General features: G+C 52.3%; 1 protein-coding gene across 9 annotated transcripts in view; it reads right to left on the reverse strand.

Moving 5' to 3' along the window:
- Positions 1–16181, reverse strand: part of TULP2 (TUB like protein 2) — a 19950-nt gene continuing 3769 nt past the window's right edge. For 4 of the 9 annotated variants that reach the window (XM_054466204.2, XM_054466209.2, XM_054466203.2 and 1 more), the window contains 7 exons: positions 11369–11490; positions 6886–7227; positions 4431–4543; positions 2918–3032; positions 2740–2838; positions 1059–1230; positions 1–157 (listed from right to left, as the gene is read on the reverse strand). In XM_054466204.2, coding sequence (XP_054322179.1) covers positions 42–157; positions 1059–1230; positions 2740–2838; positions 2918–3032; positions 4431–4543; positions 6886–7227; positions 11369–11490 — 1079 coding nt within the window. In that variant the 3' untranslated portion in view covers positions 1–41. Of the gene's footprint in view, positions 158–1058; positions 1231–2739; positions 2839–2917; positions 3033–4430; positions 4544–6885; positions 7228–11368; positions 11491–15918; positions 16021–16181 lie in introns of all 9 variants that reach the window. The other 5 variants (XM_054466200.2, XM_054466199.2, XM_063657273.1 and 2 more) reach the window with 3 other exon arrangements.

Raw genomic sequence — 16181 nt, forward strand, 5'->3', positions numbered from 1 at the left:
CAAGGGTATGGTATTTTATTGAGTTATTCAACAGCCAGCTTCTAATTGAAACGGGACAAGCAGACGCTGAAGGCCTGGAGCGGGCTAAATGGAAAGCAGAAGTCCATGGTGAATGTGTCTGGGCCCACTCGGCCGAACTGGAGCACCAGATGTTCTTCTGAGAAGTGAATCAGGAACAAAGCCTTAGCCTGACTCTCTCATCTCCCAGCTTCGAGAACTGAGACTATTTTTATTTATTTATTTTTTTTTTGAGACAGAGTCTTGCTCTGTCGCCCAGGCTGGAGTGCAGTGGCCTGATCTTGGCTCACTGCAACCTCCGCCTCCCAGGTTCAAGCAGTTCTTCTGCCTCAGCCTCCCAAGTAGCTGGGATTACAGGCATGTGCCAACTCGTCCGGCTAATTTTTGTTTGTTTGTTTGTTTTTGTTTGATATGGAGTCTCGCTCTGTTGCCCAGGCTGGAGTGCAGTGGCGCGATCTCGGCTCACTGCAAGCTCCGCCTCCCGGGTTCACACCATTCTCCTGCCTCAGTCTCCTGATTAGCTGGGACTACAGGTGACCACCACTACGCCCGGCTAATTTTTTTTGTATTTTTAGTAGAGACGGGGTTTCACTGTGTTAGTCAGGATGGTCTCAATCTCCTGACCTCGTATCCGCCCGCCTCAGCCTTCCAAAGTGCTGGGATTACAGGTGTGAGCCACAGTGCCCGGCCTAATTTTTGTATTTTTAGTAGAGACAGGGTTTCACCATGTTGGCCAGGGTATTCTTGAACTCCTGACCTCAGATGATCCACCCGCCTCGGTCTCCCAAAGTGCTAGGATTACAGGCGTGAGCTACCGCACCAGGCCGAGAATGGAGACTTTTAAGAGGCTGAGCGGTGCCCTTACTAAGCCAGAAACCCTGAGGGTGTGTAAACTACAATTCCCAATAGGCTTTGCAATAGGGTGGCGTCTGCCCTGCCTAGAAAAACGCTCAAGTGATGATGGCAGATGTAGTTCCCTTCCGTTCACACTGTAACCCCCACCCCACCTGGCCCGGCTAAACTGGTTTCCAGGAGCTCACCGTTTTTGGGATCCACGATTTGGAAGTTCTTCACCGAAGCCCGAGTGACTCGACCATGGAAATTGAGCGTGTAGACACCGTTCTCCTTGTCCCACGACGGGGTTTTGTTGTGCAACAAAAGCAACCCTTGTTTGTCCCCACGTTGGTAACGACTCAGTAGCGACTCCTGTTCCTAGAAGGTAAAGAAGGGGCTGTAGTTTTCTCAGAGGCTTTCGAAACTCCATCCTGAACAGGGGCGACTCCATCTTGAACAGGGGCTGGGTAAAACGAGGATGAGAACTGCTGGGCTGCATTCCCAGGAGGTTAGGCACTCTTAGTCACAGGATGAGACAGGAGTTTGACAGGACTGGTATCACAATATTAGAAATGCTTGTTCCCCAGTGCCATAAAGAAATAGCACTTGAACATAAATTTAATTTCCTCAGCAAGGCCATTTTTTTACTTTCTGCAGAAAGGGTACACTCACCAGGAGTTTTGCCATGAGAGTACACCGAACAAAGGAGACAGGGTCATTTATAACCTGACGCATCCACCCTACTGCTGTGTCGGTTTCCATTGGCCGGAACGGGACCTCACATTCTGTATTTGTCCCAATTGGCTAGCAACTTAGAACTTTTTAAAAGAGGAAAAAGCAGAGTAATACAAAGTAAGGAGGAAGTAACTTGTGGAATGCTGAGAAAGGTAAAAACACCTTCAAATAAGGAAGAGGAACAGGCAATGACCTAATGCTTGACAGGGCAAATGTTTAGGGTAAATTGTGGGAGCTAAAAACATAAAGTACACTGATTTCTTTATTACGGCTAGCAGATATTTAAGAATGTTAGCACAGGTCTTTGAATAAATTTTTCTTGTAAGAGAACTTACTGCCGAGCACGGTGGTTCACGCCTGTAATCCCAGCACTTTGGGAGGCCGAGGCGGGTGAATCACGAGGTCAGGAGATCGAGACCATCCTGACTAACACAATGAAACCCCGTCTCTACCAAAAATATAAAAAATTAGATGGGCATGGTAGCGGGCGCCTGTAGTCCCAGCTACTCAGGAGACTGAGGCAGGAGAATGGCGTGAACCGGGGAGGCCGAGCTTGCAGTGAGCCGAGATTGCACCACTGCACTCCAGCCTGGGCAACGGAGCGAGACTCCATCTCAAAAAAAAAAAAAAAAGAAAGAAACAGAGAGTCTAAGAGAGGCAGGAACCCTCAGTTCCAAGAATTGCCCACTCCTTTCCCGGAAAATTCATGAATAATCTACCTCGTTTAGCATATAATCAAGAAATAACCATAAAAATAGCCAACCAGCTGGCCTCAAGGCTGCTTTGCCTATGGAGTAGCCATTCTTTTATTTCTTCTCTAATAAACTTGCTTTCACTTGACTCTACAGACTGGCCCCAAATTCTTTCTTGCCTAAGATCCAAGAACCCTCTCTTGGAGTCTGGATCAGACCCCTTTTTGGTAAGTTTGTTAACCTACCACCAACCCTTTTTTCTCCGGATGCAAATGTTTTGAGTCTCTAGTCTTTTACTCCCTGAGACATGGAAGTCTGACAAAGTCCTTCAAGCTTCATGTGACACCTGCAACCCACTGGCCTCCTCTTCCTCCTCTTCTTCTTCCTCCTCTGGGATCTAGGAGGACCGGCCCCAGCCCCTTCTCCATTGACCCAGAGATTCCTGACGTCAGAGACTCACATTTAGTGGCTGGACATTGATTCTCTGGTTCTGGCTGTTGGTTCCTGGGAGAATCACCGTCATTTTCCGAGGCCCCAGGTATCCTAAGACGTTGGGTTCCTGGGGGTATTATATTCCAGTTGGCCTGGTTCCTTCTTCCGACCATCCTACCCCATTCTCTCATTCCCAGGACACTCACGTAACACACAGCCCCCAGCTCCCGTCTGATCCGGGCAGTATTCCTGATTAAATGCTCCCGGTCAGGATTCACCCCATTGTCAAAGATGGTGAACTTGGTGCTGAAGACATTGGATCTGCTCCAGGAAGGGAATGGATAGAATAAAAATACTAAGTGTTATTCTTTGAGTAAGTGTCACTCATCGCATTGACTCTTCCCATCAATCCCCTATGTCTAAGACTATGTCCGAATGTCTAAGAATCACGTTCCTGGCTGGGCACAGGGGCTCACACCTGTAATCCCAGCACTCCAGGAGGCAGAGGCAGGAGGATAGCTTGAGCCTGGGCAAAATGGCAAAACTCCTTCTCTACAAAAAATAGAAAAATTAGTCGAGCGTGGCAGTTTGTGTCTGTGGTCCCAGCTCTCAAGAGGCTGAGGTGGGAGGATCACCTGAGCCGCAGAGGTCAAGGCTGCAATGAGCTGTGATCTTGCCACTGCACTCCAGCCTGGGTGACAGAATGAAACCCTGTCTCTAAATAAATACATAAATAAATAAAAATAAATAATTAAATAAATGAGGCCGGGTACGGTGGCTCACACCTGTAATCCCAGCACTTTGGGAGGCCAAGGTGGGTGGATCATCTGTGGTTGGGAGTTCAAGACCAGCCTGACAGACATGGAGAAACCCTGTCTCTACTAAAAATACAAAATTAGCCAGGCATGGTGGTGGGCGCCTGTAATCCCAGCTACTCAGGAGGCTGAGGCAGGAGAATTGCTTGAACCCGGGAGGCGGAAATTGTAGTGAGCCGAGATTACGCCATCGCACTCCAGCCTGGGCAACAAAAGTGAAACTCTGTCTCAATAATAATAATAATAATTAAATAAACGAAACAACCATGTTTCCAGCATCCATGGTCCCAGGCCCCCTCATTTCTTGGGTGAGCCATGTACTTTATGCAGCCTCCCTATTTTATTTAAAGGGCCCTTTAGGAACCCTGTTTTTTGTTTTTTGTTTTTTGTTTTCTGTTGCCCAAGCTGGAGTGCAGTGGCTCAATCTCAGCTTACCAAAACCTCTGCCTCCTGGGTTCAAGTGATTCTCCTGCATCAGCCTCCCAAGTAGCTGGGATTACAGGTGCACGCCACTATGCCTGGCTAATTTTTGTATTTTTGGTAGAGACGGGGTTTCACCATGTTGGCCAGGCTGGTCTCAAGCTCCTGACCACAAGTGATCCTCCCGCCTCTGCCTCCCAAAGTGCTGGGATTATAGGCATGAGCCACCGCGCCACTCCCTCTTCCTTTTTGGATGCAATAATTCACACATTCCAGGCCTCTTTTCTCACAGAAAGTTAGGAGTCCCAGTCCCTTGCCTCTCAAGGAGTCAAATGCCTTAAATGCCAGCCTATGTTCCAAACCCTTCAGTTCTTCTGGTCCCTGAGCAGGTGGAAGGTGCTCTGTGGCCTGCTGGGAAATGGAATCCCCTGGTCCCCAAGCTCCCTGCTACCTGCTCCTCACCACATGTCAGAGCTCTGCCCACCTGACTTTGCCCACGAAATTGTCCCCATCCCGAGATAGGTGTGAAGGATCCAGGGAGATGAGGTAATTAGAAGTTTTGCTCCTTCTTCTCTTTCGCCCAGCCAGGAGGAAGTGCTATGGATGAGAGGAACAGTCCATTAGAATGGACTTCTGGATGCTGGGTGTGGTGGCTCATGCCTGTAATCCCTGCACTTTGGGAGGCTGAGGCAGGCAGATCACTTGAGGTCAGGAGTTCGAGACCAGCCTGGCCAACATGGTGAAACCCTGTCTCTACTAAAAATAAAAAAAGTTAGCCAGGCGTGGTAGTGCGTGCCTGTAATCCCAGCTAGTAGGGAGGCTAAGGCAGGAGAATTGCTTGAACCCAGGGGGCAGAGGTTGCAGTGAGCTGAGATCGCACCACTGCACTCCAGCCTGGGCAATGGAGCGAGACTCCATCTCAAAACAAAAAAAAAAAAAAAAAAAAAAAGAATGGACTTCTGGTAGCTGGTTAGAGCCAGGGGTCTAAAGACAAGGAAACGTCATGTCCCATGATAGAGGAGCCAGTCATGGCACAACAAGCTTCTCAAGACTTACTGGGAGGCCAGGCGCGGTGGCTCACGCCTGTAATCCCAGCACTTTGGGAGGCCAAGGCGGGTGGATCACGAGGTCAGGAGATCAAGACCATCCTGGCTAACATGGTGAAACCCCATCTCTACTAAAAATACAAAAAATTAGCCAGGCGTGGTGGTGGGCGCCTATAGTCCCAGCTACTCAGAGGCTGAGGCAGGAGAATAGCGTGAACCCGGGAGGTGGAGCTTGCAGTGAGCCAAGATCGTGCCACTGCACTGCGCAACAGAGCAAGACTCCGTCTCAAAAAAAAAAAAAAAAAAAAAAAAGACTTACTGGGAAATGGGGTTCTCACTGAGGGAAGCCATCAGCTGGGTCCTGAATGGAATCTTCCTGTCTTAATATCTCCTCCTTATTCCTTCTGCCTATGGGTCCAGAGTTGAAGCTTAGCCCAGAAAGGGTCTGGCTTTGGAGAATGGGAAGCACCCTCTCTTGCAATATTGCAGCAGGACTTTGGTAGGCGTTTCACCGAGAAAAATGGGTTTGGCTCTGAGTAGGGCAAAAAACCTCTTTCTAGGTGGAGAGAGGATACCCTGAGGAGAGGAGACCATACTTGCAGGATAAAGGCCAGAAAGACTAGATTGAGAGAAGTGGGGCTTGGATCTGGAAAGACAAATTTGTGAGGGGAGGGTCCTGGTTGCTGGGGGCAGGATTTATCTCAGGATTGGGTGTGGCCTGATAGCTTATAGCAAGGAAGGCTCAGTGAGGGAGGGTCCAGACTTTTTTTTTTTTTTTTTGACACGAGATCTCCACCTCCTGGACTCAAGCCATTTCCTGCCTCAGCCTCCCAAGTAGCTGAGACTACAGGTGGGCACCACCAGGCCTGCCTAATTTTTTTTTTTCTTGTAGAAACAGGGTTCCACCATGCTGCCCAAGCTGATCTGGAGCTTGTCAGCTCAAACGATCCACCTGCCTTGGCCTCCAAAATGCTGAGATCACAAGCATGAACCACCGTGCCTGGCCTTTTTTTTTTTTTTTTTTGAGATGGAGTTTCGCTCTTTCGCCCAGGCTGGATTGCAGTGGTGTGAGATCTCAGCTCATTGCAACCTCTGCCTTCAAGTTTCAAGCGTTCTCCTGCCTCAGCCTCCTGAGTAGCTGGGATTACAGGCGCCCACCACCACGCCTGGCTAATTTTTGTATTTTTTAGTAAAGACGAGGTTTCGCCTTGTTGGCCAGGCTGGCATCGAACTCCTGACCTTGTGATCTGCGCGCCTCGGCCTCCCAAAGTGCTAGGATTACAAGTGTGAGCCACCGCGCCCAGCCCTTTTTTTTTTTTTCGCAGAGTCTAACTCTGTCGCCCAGGCTGGAGTGCAGTAGCGTGATCACGTCTCACTGCAGCCTTGAACTCCCAGGCTCAAGCAATCCTCTCACCTCAGCCTCCCGAGTAGCTTGGACTACAGGCACATACCACCACACCCGACCAATTTTGTATTTTTTGTAGAGACGGGGTTTTGCCATGTTGTCCAGGCTGGTCTTTTTTGTGTTTGTTGGTTGGTTTTGCTTTTTGAAATGGAGTCTTGCTCTGTCGCCTAGGCTGGAGTGCAGTGATGCGATCTCGGCTCACTGCAACCTCCACCTCCCAGGTTCAAGCGATTCTCCTGTTTCAGCCTCCTGAGTAGCTGGGACTACAGGCGCCCGCCACCACGCCCGGCTAATTTTTGTATTTTTAGTGGAGACGGGGTTTCACCATATTGGTCAGGCTGGTCTTGAACTCCGGACTTCAGGTGATCCACCTGCTTCAGCCTCCCAAAGTGCTGGGATTACAGGCGTGAGCCACTGCGCCCAGCCCCAGGCTGGTCTTGACCTAGCTCAGAAAGGAGTGGGATTTTGCCTGGGAGGTGGGGGCTTACTCTCAAGGCTGTTGGGCCGGCTGACTGCACCTTCAGGCTGTCAGAGGTCTCCAGGTAGAGGTAGTAGAGGGGAAACAAGCCCTTGTCCACGCCGCGCTTGTCACGGGTGAGGTAGCACTGCATCATGGTGCCCGGGAGCACTGGCCGCAGCACGTAGGCTTCCATGTCCTCCTCCAGCCCAGGGCAGGGGGAGCGGATTGCCAAGGAGGCTTCGTGCCTCATATGGTCGCTGTCCGTGCCACCCTCGCCTTTCAGGGCCTTGGACAACTCTTCGTTGGTTGCTGCTGAGGAGTTCGTCCCTGTAGACTCCGAGGCCTCTCTCTTCTTTTCCAAGTCTTCTTCCTAGCCCAGGCACCACATTTAAAGTCGAGGGACAACCGCCCCCCGCCCCCCAGCCTTGCTCACTACTGATTGGCCATCCCAGCCCTAGGGTCCCGCCCTTGCCTATCCACATTTTCTGCTTATTGGTCAAAAATCTCATTCAGTCCACCCAGTCACGCCCTCCTCTGTTGACTGGCCAGTCTATTCGCTTTCCTCGGCAGCCACACGCGTTCCACCTGCTGATTGGAAAATTCCTTTTTGAAAGCAAGGCCCATTCCGTTAAAATGGCTGTTAGTTTGATCTAGATAACATAATACAGCCCAGACCTACCCTCAAGAGAAATCATCTACTGCGCTTTCACCAACACCAAAGTGAGTGCCAATTGGCCCTTTTCTTTTATTTTTTGAGACGGAGTTTCGCTCTGTCGCCCAGGCTGGAGTGCAGTGGCTCGATCTCGGTTCACTGCAACCTCCGCCTCCCAGGTTCAAGCAATTCTCCTGCCTCAGCCTCCCAAGTAGCTAGGATTACAGGCTTGCGCCACCATGCCCGGCTAATTTTTGTACTTTTAGTAGAGACGGGGCTTCACCAAGTTGGCCAAGCTGGTCTGGAACTCCTGACCTCAGGTGATCTGCCTGCCTCGGCCTTCCAAAGTGCTGGGATTACAGGCGTGAGTCACCGTTCCTGGCCTGCAATTGGCCCTTTTCGATCAGTGTTCTGCCGTTTCTGAAGCTCGCTGTCTTTCCATGGCTGCACTTTTTTTTTTTTTTTTTTTTTTTTTTTCTGGACAGTCTCACTCTGTCTCCCGGGCTGGAGTGCAATCTCAGCTCACTGCACCCTCCGTCTCCCAGGTTCAAGTGATTCTCCTGCCTCAGCCTCCTGAGTAGTTGGGATTACTGGCGTGCGCCACCACACCTGGCTAATTTTTGTATTTTACTAGAGACAGGGTTTCACCACGTTGGCCAGGCTGGTCCCGAACTCCTGACCTCAAGTGATCTGCCCACCTCAGCCTCCCAAAGCGCTGGGATTACAGGCGTGAGCCACCGCGCCATAAGCTGTATTTTAATGGCCATGTCCATGTCAAGTCAAATCCTCTGATTTGATGAATGGTACACACACACACACACACACACACGCACACGCACGCACACACACGAGTCTCTGCTAGCTTAATCACCACCAGGAAAAAGAGCTTCTGATTGGGCGGCAGAATTTTAGCCCCACCCTCACCAGAGGTCCGAGGCTAGCCCTCTTCTTCCAATATCCTGAGTGATTGTGCATTTTCGTACCTTTTTTTTTTTTTTTTTTTTTTTTTTTTTTTTTTTTTTTTAGATTTCTGACTTTTAATGATGATTAAAGAGGTCTGCAGCACCATGAATTATTAATAGCTGGAAACAATATTCTGATTTCGTTTTCTTTTTTTGAGACAGAGTTTCACTCTTGTTGCCCAGGCTGGAGTACAGTGGTGCGATTTCGGCTCACTGCAAATTCTGCCTCCCAGGTTCAAGCGATTCTCCTGCCTCAGCCTCCAGAGTAGCTGGGATTACAGGCATGTGCCACCACACCTGGCTAATTTTGAATTTTTAGTAGAGACGGGTCTTCTCCATGTTGGACACCATCTCCCAGACGGGGCGGCCGGGCAGAGGTGCTCCTCATCTCCCAGACGGGGCAGCCGGGCATAGGTGCTCCTCACTTCCTCCCAGACGGGGTGGCAGCCGGGCAGAGGCACTCCTCACCTCCCAGACGGGGCGGCTGGGCAGAGGCGCTCCTCACTTCCCATACGGGGTGGCGGCCGGGCAGAGGCGCTCCTCACTTCCTCCCAGACGGGGTGGCGGCCAGACAGAGGTGCTCCTCACTTCCCAGACGGGGTGGCCAGGCAGAGGCACTCCTCACCTCCCAGACGGGGCGGCCGGGCAGAGGGGCTCCTCACTTCCCATACGGGGTGGCAGCCGGGCAGAGGCACTCCTCACTTCCCAGATGGGGCAGCCGGGCAGAGGCGCTCCTCACTTCCTCCCAGACGGGGTGGCGGCCAGGCAGAGGCGCTCCTCACTTCCCAGATGGGGCAGCCGGGTAGAGGCGCTCCTCCCTTCCCAGACGGAGTGGCCAGGCAGAGGCACTCCTCACCTCCCAGAGTGGGCGGCCGGGTAGAGGCGCTCCTCACTTCCCAGAGTGGGCGGCCGGGCAGAGGCGCTCCTCACTCCCCATAGGGGGTGGCAGCCGGGCAGAGGCGCTCCTCACTTCCCAGATGGGGCAGCTGGGCAGAGGTGCTCCTCACTTCCTCCCAGACGGGGTGGCGGCCAGGCAGAGGCGCTCCTCACCTCCCAGACGGGGCGGCCGGGCAGAGGCGCTCCTCACCTCCCAGACGGGGCGGCCGGGCAGAGGCACTCCTCACCTCCCAGACGGGGCGGCCGGGCAGAGGCACTCCTCACCTCCCAGACGGGGCGGCCGGGCAGAGGCGCTCCTCACTTCCCAGAGTGGGCGGCCGGGCAGAGGCGCTCCTCACTTCCCAGAGTGGGCGGCCGGGCAGAGGCGCTCCTCACTTCCCATAGGGGGTGGCAGCCGGGCAGAGGCGCTCCTCACTTCCCAGATGGGGCAGCTGGGCAGAGGCGCTCCTCACTTCCTCCCAGACGGGGTGGCGGCCAGGCAGAGGCGCTCCTCACCTCCCAGACGGGGCGACTGGGCAGAGGCACTCCTCATCTCCCAGACGGGGCGGCTGGGCAGAGGCACTCCTCATCTCCCAGACGGGGCGGCTGGGCAGAGGCGCTCCTCACTTCCCATATGGGGTGGCAGCCGGGCAGAGGCGCTCCTCACTTCCCAGATGGGGCAGCTGGGCAGAGGTGCTCCTCACTTCCTCCCAGACGGGGTGGCGGCCAGGCAGAGGCGCTCCTCACCTCCCAGACGGGGCGGCCGGGCAGAGGCGCTCCTCACCTCCCAGACGGGGCGGCCGGGCAGAGGCGCTCCTCACTTCCCAGAGTGGGCGGCCGGGCAGAGGCGCTCCTCACTTCCCATAGGGGGTGGCAGCCGGGCAGAGGCGCTCCTCACTTCCCAGATGGGGCAGCTGGGCAGAGGCGCTCCTCACTTCCTCCCAGACGGGGTGGCGGCCAGGCAGAGGCGCTCCTCACCTCCCAGACGGGGCGGCTGGGCAGAGGCGCTCCTCACTTCCCATATGGGGTGGCAGCCGGGCAGAGGCGCTCCTCACTTCCCAGACGGGGTGGCGGCCAGGCAGAGGCGCTCCTCACTTCCCAGATGGGGCAACCGGGCAGAGGCGCTCCTCACTTCCTCCCAGACAGGGTGGCGGCCAGGCAGAGGCGCTCCTCACCTCCCAGACGGGGCGGCCGGGCAGAGGTGCTCCTCATCTCCCAGACGGGGCAGCCGGGCAGAGGCGCTCCTCACTTCCTCCCAGACGGGGTGGCAGCCGGGCAGAGGCGCTCCTCACCTCCCAGACGGGGTGGCAGCCGGGCAGAGGCGCTCCTCACATCCCAGACGATGGGCGGCCGGGCAGAGGCGCTCCTTACTTCCCAGATAGGGCGGCCTGGCAGAGGGGCTCCTCACATCCCAGACGATGGGCGGCCAGGCAGAGATGCTCCTCACTTCCTAGACGGGGTGGCGGCGGGGCAGAGGCTGTAATCTTAGCACTTTAAGAGGCCAAGGCAGGAGGCTGGTAGGTGGAGGTTGCAGCGAGCCGAGATCACACCACTGCACTCCAGCCTGAGCACCATTGAGCATTGAGTTAGCGAGACTCCGTCTGCAATCCCAGCACCTCGGGAGGCCGAGGCAAGCAGATCACTCGAGGCCAGGAGCTGGAGACCAGCCCGGTCAACACGGCGAAACCCCGTCTCCACCAAAAATACAAAAACCATTCAGGCGTGGCGGCGCGCGGCTGCAATCCCAGGCACTCGGCAGGCCGAGGCAGGAGAGTCACAGGAGCCTGAGGCAGGGAGGTTGCAGCGAGCCGAGATCATGGCAGTACAGTCCAGCTTCGATCCCTTTTTTTTTTTTTAATTATTATTATGCTTTAAGTTTTAGGGTACATGTGCACAATGTGCAGGTTGGTTACATATGTATACATGTGCCATGCTGGTGTGCTACACCCATTAACTCGTCATTTAGCATTAGGTATATCTCTTAATGCTATCCCTCCCCCCTCCCCCCAGCATTTTCCTACCTTTTGGAAGGCCAAGTTCTCATATACCCAGTCACCATCCATTCCAGGGTTTGGTCCCATATTGGGTGACTTGTGTGCATCTCCGACATCCTGGGAGTCACTCTCACCCTCTGCACGGGTCCCTAAAGGATGAAAGAAGCCTGGACTAAGCTCAGGACAGCTGGATCCCAGGAGTGTGGGACACCATCATCAGTGCTAGCCAGAGAAGGCCAGAACTCCTGGGTTCTCAGTCCCTACTCATTACTCAGCGCCCTCACTTGCAACATCCTCCTCCTCCTCCAGGTGCACGGAAGTCTACAAGGGCCAGAGTTTCTGATTACCCTGGATCTAAGGACAGGGAGGGGTTAGGGTCTTTCCTTTTCCTTATCTCAGACAAAGCATCACAGAGACTGAAGATGGGGGGATGGAGTTTGGGGTGATAATAATTCTGTCATTGAAATCATTGGCCATCTCATGAAAATAAAAGGAAATGTCACCACAATGGAATATTATAAGGGAATAAAAAGGAATGAAGTACTGATAATACTACCACACGGATAAACCTTAAAATTTTATGGCCAGGCGCGGTGGCTCACGCCTGTAATCCCAGCAACTTGGGCGGCCGAGGTGGGCAGATCACGAGGTCAGGAGATCGAGACCATCCTGGCAAACACGGTGAAACCCCGTCTCTACTAAAAATACAAAAAAAAAAAAAAAAAATTAACCGGGCGTGGTGGCGGGCGCCTGTAGTCCCAGCTACCTGGGAGGCTGAGGCAGGAGATGGTGTGAACCCGGGAGACGGAGCTTGCAGTGAGCCGAGATCGCGCCACTGCACTCCAGCCTGGGCAACAGGGCGAGACTCCGTCTCAAACAAACAAACAAACAAAAATTTGTTAGGTGGGCCAGGGGCGGTGGCTCATGCCTGTAATCCCAGCACTTTGGGAGGCGGAGGTGGGCGGATCACAAGGTCAGTAGTTCAAAATCAGCCTGGCCAACATAGTGAAACCGGTCTCTACTAAAAATACAAAATTAGCAGGGCATGGCAGCGCGCACCTGCAGTTCCAGCTACTCGGGAGGCTGAGGCAGGAGAATCGCTTAAACCCAGCAGGCAGAGGTTGCAGTGAGCCGAGATCGTGCCACTGCACTCCAGCCTGAAGGGGGCCTGCCCCTTCACACCCGTGGGTATTTCTCGCAAGGTGGAGACGAGGGGCTGAGAGAAGAAAGAAGACACAGAGACAAAGTATAGAGGAAGAAAAGTGGGCCCAGGGGACCGGTGCTCAGCAAGGTGCACCAGCGCTGGTCTCTGAGTTCCCTCAGTATTTATTGATCACTATCTTTACTATCTGGGTGAGGGGAATGCGGTGTGACTATAGGGTGATGGTGGGGAGGGGGTCAGCAGGAAAACATCTGAACAAAAGACTCTGTGTCATAAATAAGTTTAAGGAAAGGTGCTTTGCCTGGATGTGCATATAGGCTGGATTTATGTTTAACTTTACATAAACATCCCAGTGCAGTAAAGAGCAGTATTGCCGCCATGATGTCTTGCCTCCAGCCATAAGGTGGTTTTCTCCTATCTCAGAATAGAATGTATGGTCGGTTTTACACTGAGTCATTCCATTTCCAGAGATGTGCAGGAGACAGATGCCTCCTTATCTTAACCGCATAGAGGCCTTTCTCTTTCACTAATCCTCCTCAGCACAGACCCTTTACGGGTGTCGGGCTGGGGGATGGTCAGGTCTTTCCCTTCCCACGAGGCCATATCTCAGGCTCAGTGGAGGGAATCCTGGACAATACCCAGGCTTTCTTGCGCAGGGGTCCCTGCAGCCTTCCACAGTGTATTATGTCTCTGGTTAACAGAGAATGGAGAATGGCAATGACTTTCACAAAGCATACTGCCTGCAAAACCATTTTTACCAAAGCACATCCCACACAGCCCTAAATCCCTTAAACCTTGAGTCAATACAACACATGTTTCTGTGAGCACAGGGTTGGGACAAGAGTTACAGATTAACAGCATCTCAAAGCAGAACAGTTTTTCCTTTTTTCTTTTTTTTGGGGGGGACGGAGTCTTGCTCTGTCGCCCAGGCTGGAGTGCAGTGGCGCGATCTCAGCTCACTGCAAGCTCCGCCTCCCGGGTTCACTCCGTTTTCCTGCCTCAGCCTCCCGAATAGCTGGGACTACAGGCGCCCACCACCGTGACCGGCTAATTTTTTGTATTTTCAGTGGAGACGGGGTTTCACTGTGGTCTCGATCTCCTGACCTCGTGATCCGCCCGCCTCAGCCTACCAAAGTGCTGGGATTACAGGTGTGAGCCACCGCGCCCGGCCAGCAGAACAGTTTTTCTTAGTACAGATCAAAATGGAGTTTCTTATGTCTTCCTCTTTCTACATAGACAAAGTAACGATCTGATCTCTCTTTCTTTTCCCCACACAGCCTAGGTGACAGAGTGAGACTCCGTCTCAAAAAAAAAAAAAAAAATTGTTAGGTGAATGAGGTGAATGAAGACACATGGTGGCTTGCACCCGTAATCCCAGCACTTTGGGAAGCCAAGGTGAGAGGATCACTTGAGCCCAGGAGTTCAAGACCAGCCTAGGCAACATAGTGACACACCATCTCAAAGAAAAAGAGGCCAGGTGCAGTAGTTCACGCCTGTAATCCCAGCATTTTGGGAGGCTGAGGCAGGCAGATCACAAGTTCAGGAATTTGAGACCAGCTGTGCCAACATGGTGAAACCCCGTCTCTACTAAAAAACACAAAAAATTAGCCGGGCGTGGTGGCACGTGCCTGTAACCCCAGCTACTCGGGAGGCTGAGGCAGGAGAATCGCTTGAACCCAGGAGGCAGAGGTTGCAGCGAGCCGAGATAGCACCATTGCATTCCAGCCTGGGAGACAGAGCAAAACTCTGTCTCAAGAAAAAAAAAAAAGGAATTGAAGAAAGAAGCCACATACAAAAGACCACATAAGTATATGATTCCATTTGTGTGAAATGTACAGAATAGCCAAATCTAAGAAGACAATGGAGATTGGTGGTTGCCAAGGGCTGGGGTAAATGGAAAAGAGGTGACTGCTAATTGATGCACTATTTCTTTCTTTCTTTCTTTCTTTTTTTTCTTGAGACAAAGTCTCGCTCTTTCACCCTGGCTTGAATGCAGTGGCCTGATCTCAGTTTACTGCAACCTCCGTCTCCTGGGTTCAAGCAATTCTTCCACATCAGCCTCCCCAGCAGCTAGGATTACAGGTGCCTGCCACCACGCCCAGCTAATTTTTGTATTTTTAGTAGAGACTGTCTTTCACCATGTTGACCAGACTGGTCTTGAACTCCTGACCTCAGGTGATCCACCCACCTTGGCCTCCCAAAGTGCTGGGATTACAGGCGTGAGCCACTGCGCCCAGCCATGATGCAGGATCTCTATCTGGGGTGATACAATGTTCTAAAATTGAGTGTGGTGACAGTTGCAGAATTATGTAAATATAGTTAGCTTCCCATATCCTACAGGCTCCCGTATCCCACATTCCCCACTGCTGACCCAAAATATTCAGGAAAAAAACTGAAAAACAACAAGACGACAATAAATAACAGAACCAATTTTTTTTCTTTGAGACAGAGTATTGCTCTGTCACCCAGGCTGGAGTACAGTGGCATGATCTCAGCTCAGTGCAACCTTGGCCTCCTGGGTTCAAGCGACTCTCTTGCCTTGGCCTCCAGAGTATCTGGGATTACAAGCCTGCACCCCCTTGCCTGGCTAATTTTTGTATTTTTAGTACAGACATGGTTTCGTCATGTTGGCCAGGCTGGTCTCAAATTCCTGGACTCAAGTGACCAACCAGCCTCAGCCTCCCAAAGTGCTGGAATTACAGGCACTTTATTTTTAAAATTTTAAAAATTTATTTTAAAAAATTTTTAAAAATAAAGTATAACAGCTATTTACGGGCCAGGCGTGATGGTTTATGCCTGTATTCCCAGCACTTTGGGAGGCTGAGGTGGGTGGATCACGAGGTCAGGAGTTTAAGACCAGTCCGGCCAGCATGGTGAAACCCCGTCTTTACTAAAAATACAAAAATTAGCTGGACGTGGTGGTGTGCACCTGTAGTCCCAGCTACTTGGGAGGCTGAGGCAGGAGAATAGCTTGAACCTGGGAGGCAGAGGTTGCAGTGAGCCAAGATCAGGCCACTGCACTCCAGCCTAGGCGACAGAGTGAGACTCCCTCCCAACAACAACAGCAACAAATATTTACATTGCATTTATACTGTATTAGGTATTATAAGTTATCTAGAGATGACTTACAGTATATGGGGGGATGTTCATAGTTTATATGCAAATTTTACACCATTTTATATAAGGGACTTTGGCGTCTGCGGATCTTGGTATCTGTGGGGTTCCTGGGACACGTCACCTGCAGATACCGAGGGGCGACCGTGTTCGTACTGGAAACCACGGAACTGTAAACTTTAAATGGGTGACTTGTATGGTATGTGAATTATACTTCAGTGAAGCTGCTACGTAAGAAAGGGGAAGATTTGCTGCGTGAACCAGGAGATCCCAGGTTTCACCCCAATGTCCCCTAAATTACCAGGTCGTTGGCAGGCTTGCCAACCCTTGCGTCGGATTCTCGGAGACTGTTTAAAAGGTGGGGGAGAGACGGAACCATTCTCCACGGAGACTTCCTTCAATTCTGCATCGGAATTGTCTGGGAGTCAGGTTAAGAAAGGGGACCGGAGACGGAGATTCCTGAACACTGAGTAAGGAAGGAGGGGAGAGTTGGATTTCTGGATGCTGCAGGAGGAGGCGGCTCAGGGCCTGAACTCCTTGGTGTGAGGAAGGAGTGGGTGTCCT

The sequence above is a fragment of the Pongo pygmaeus genome, chromosome 20, assembly GCF_028885625.2.
Source record: "Pongo pygmaeus isolate AG05252 chromosome 20, NHGRI_mPonPyg2-v2.0_pri, whole genome shotgun sequence".
Taxonomy (NCBI): Eukaryota; Metazoa; Chordata; class Mammalia; order Primates; family Hominidae; genus Pongo; species Pongo pygmaeus.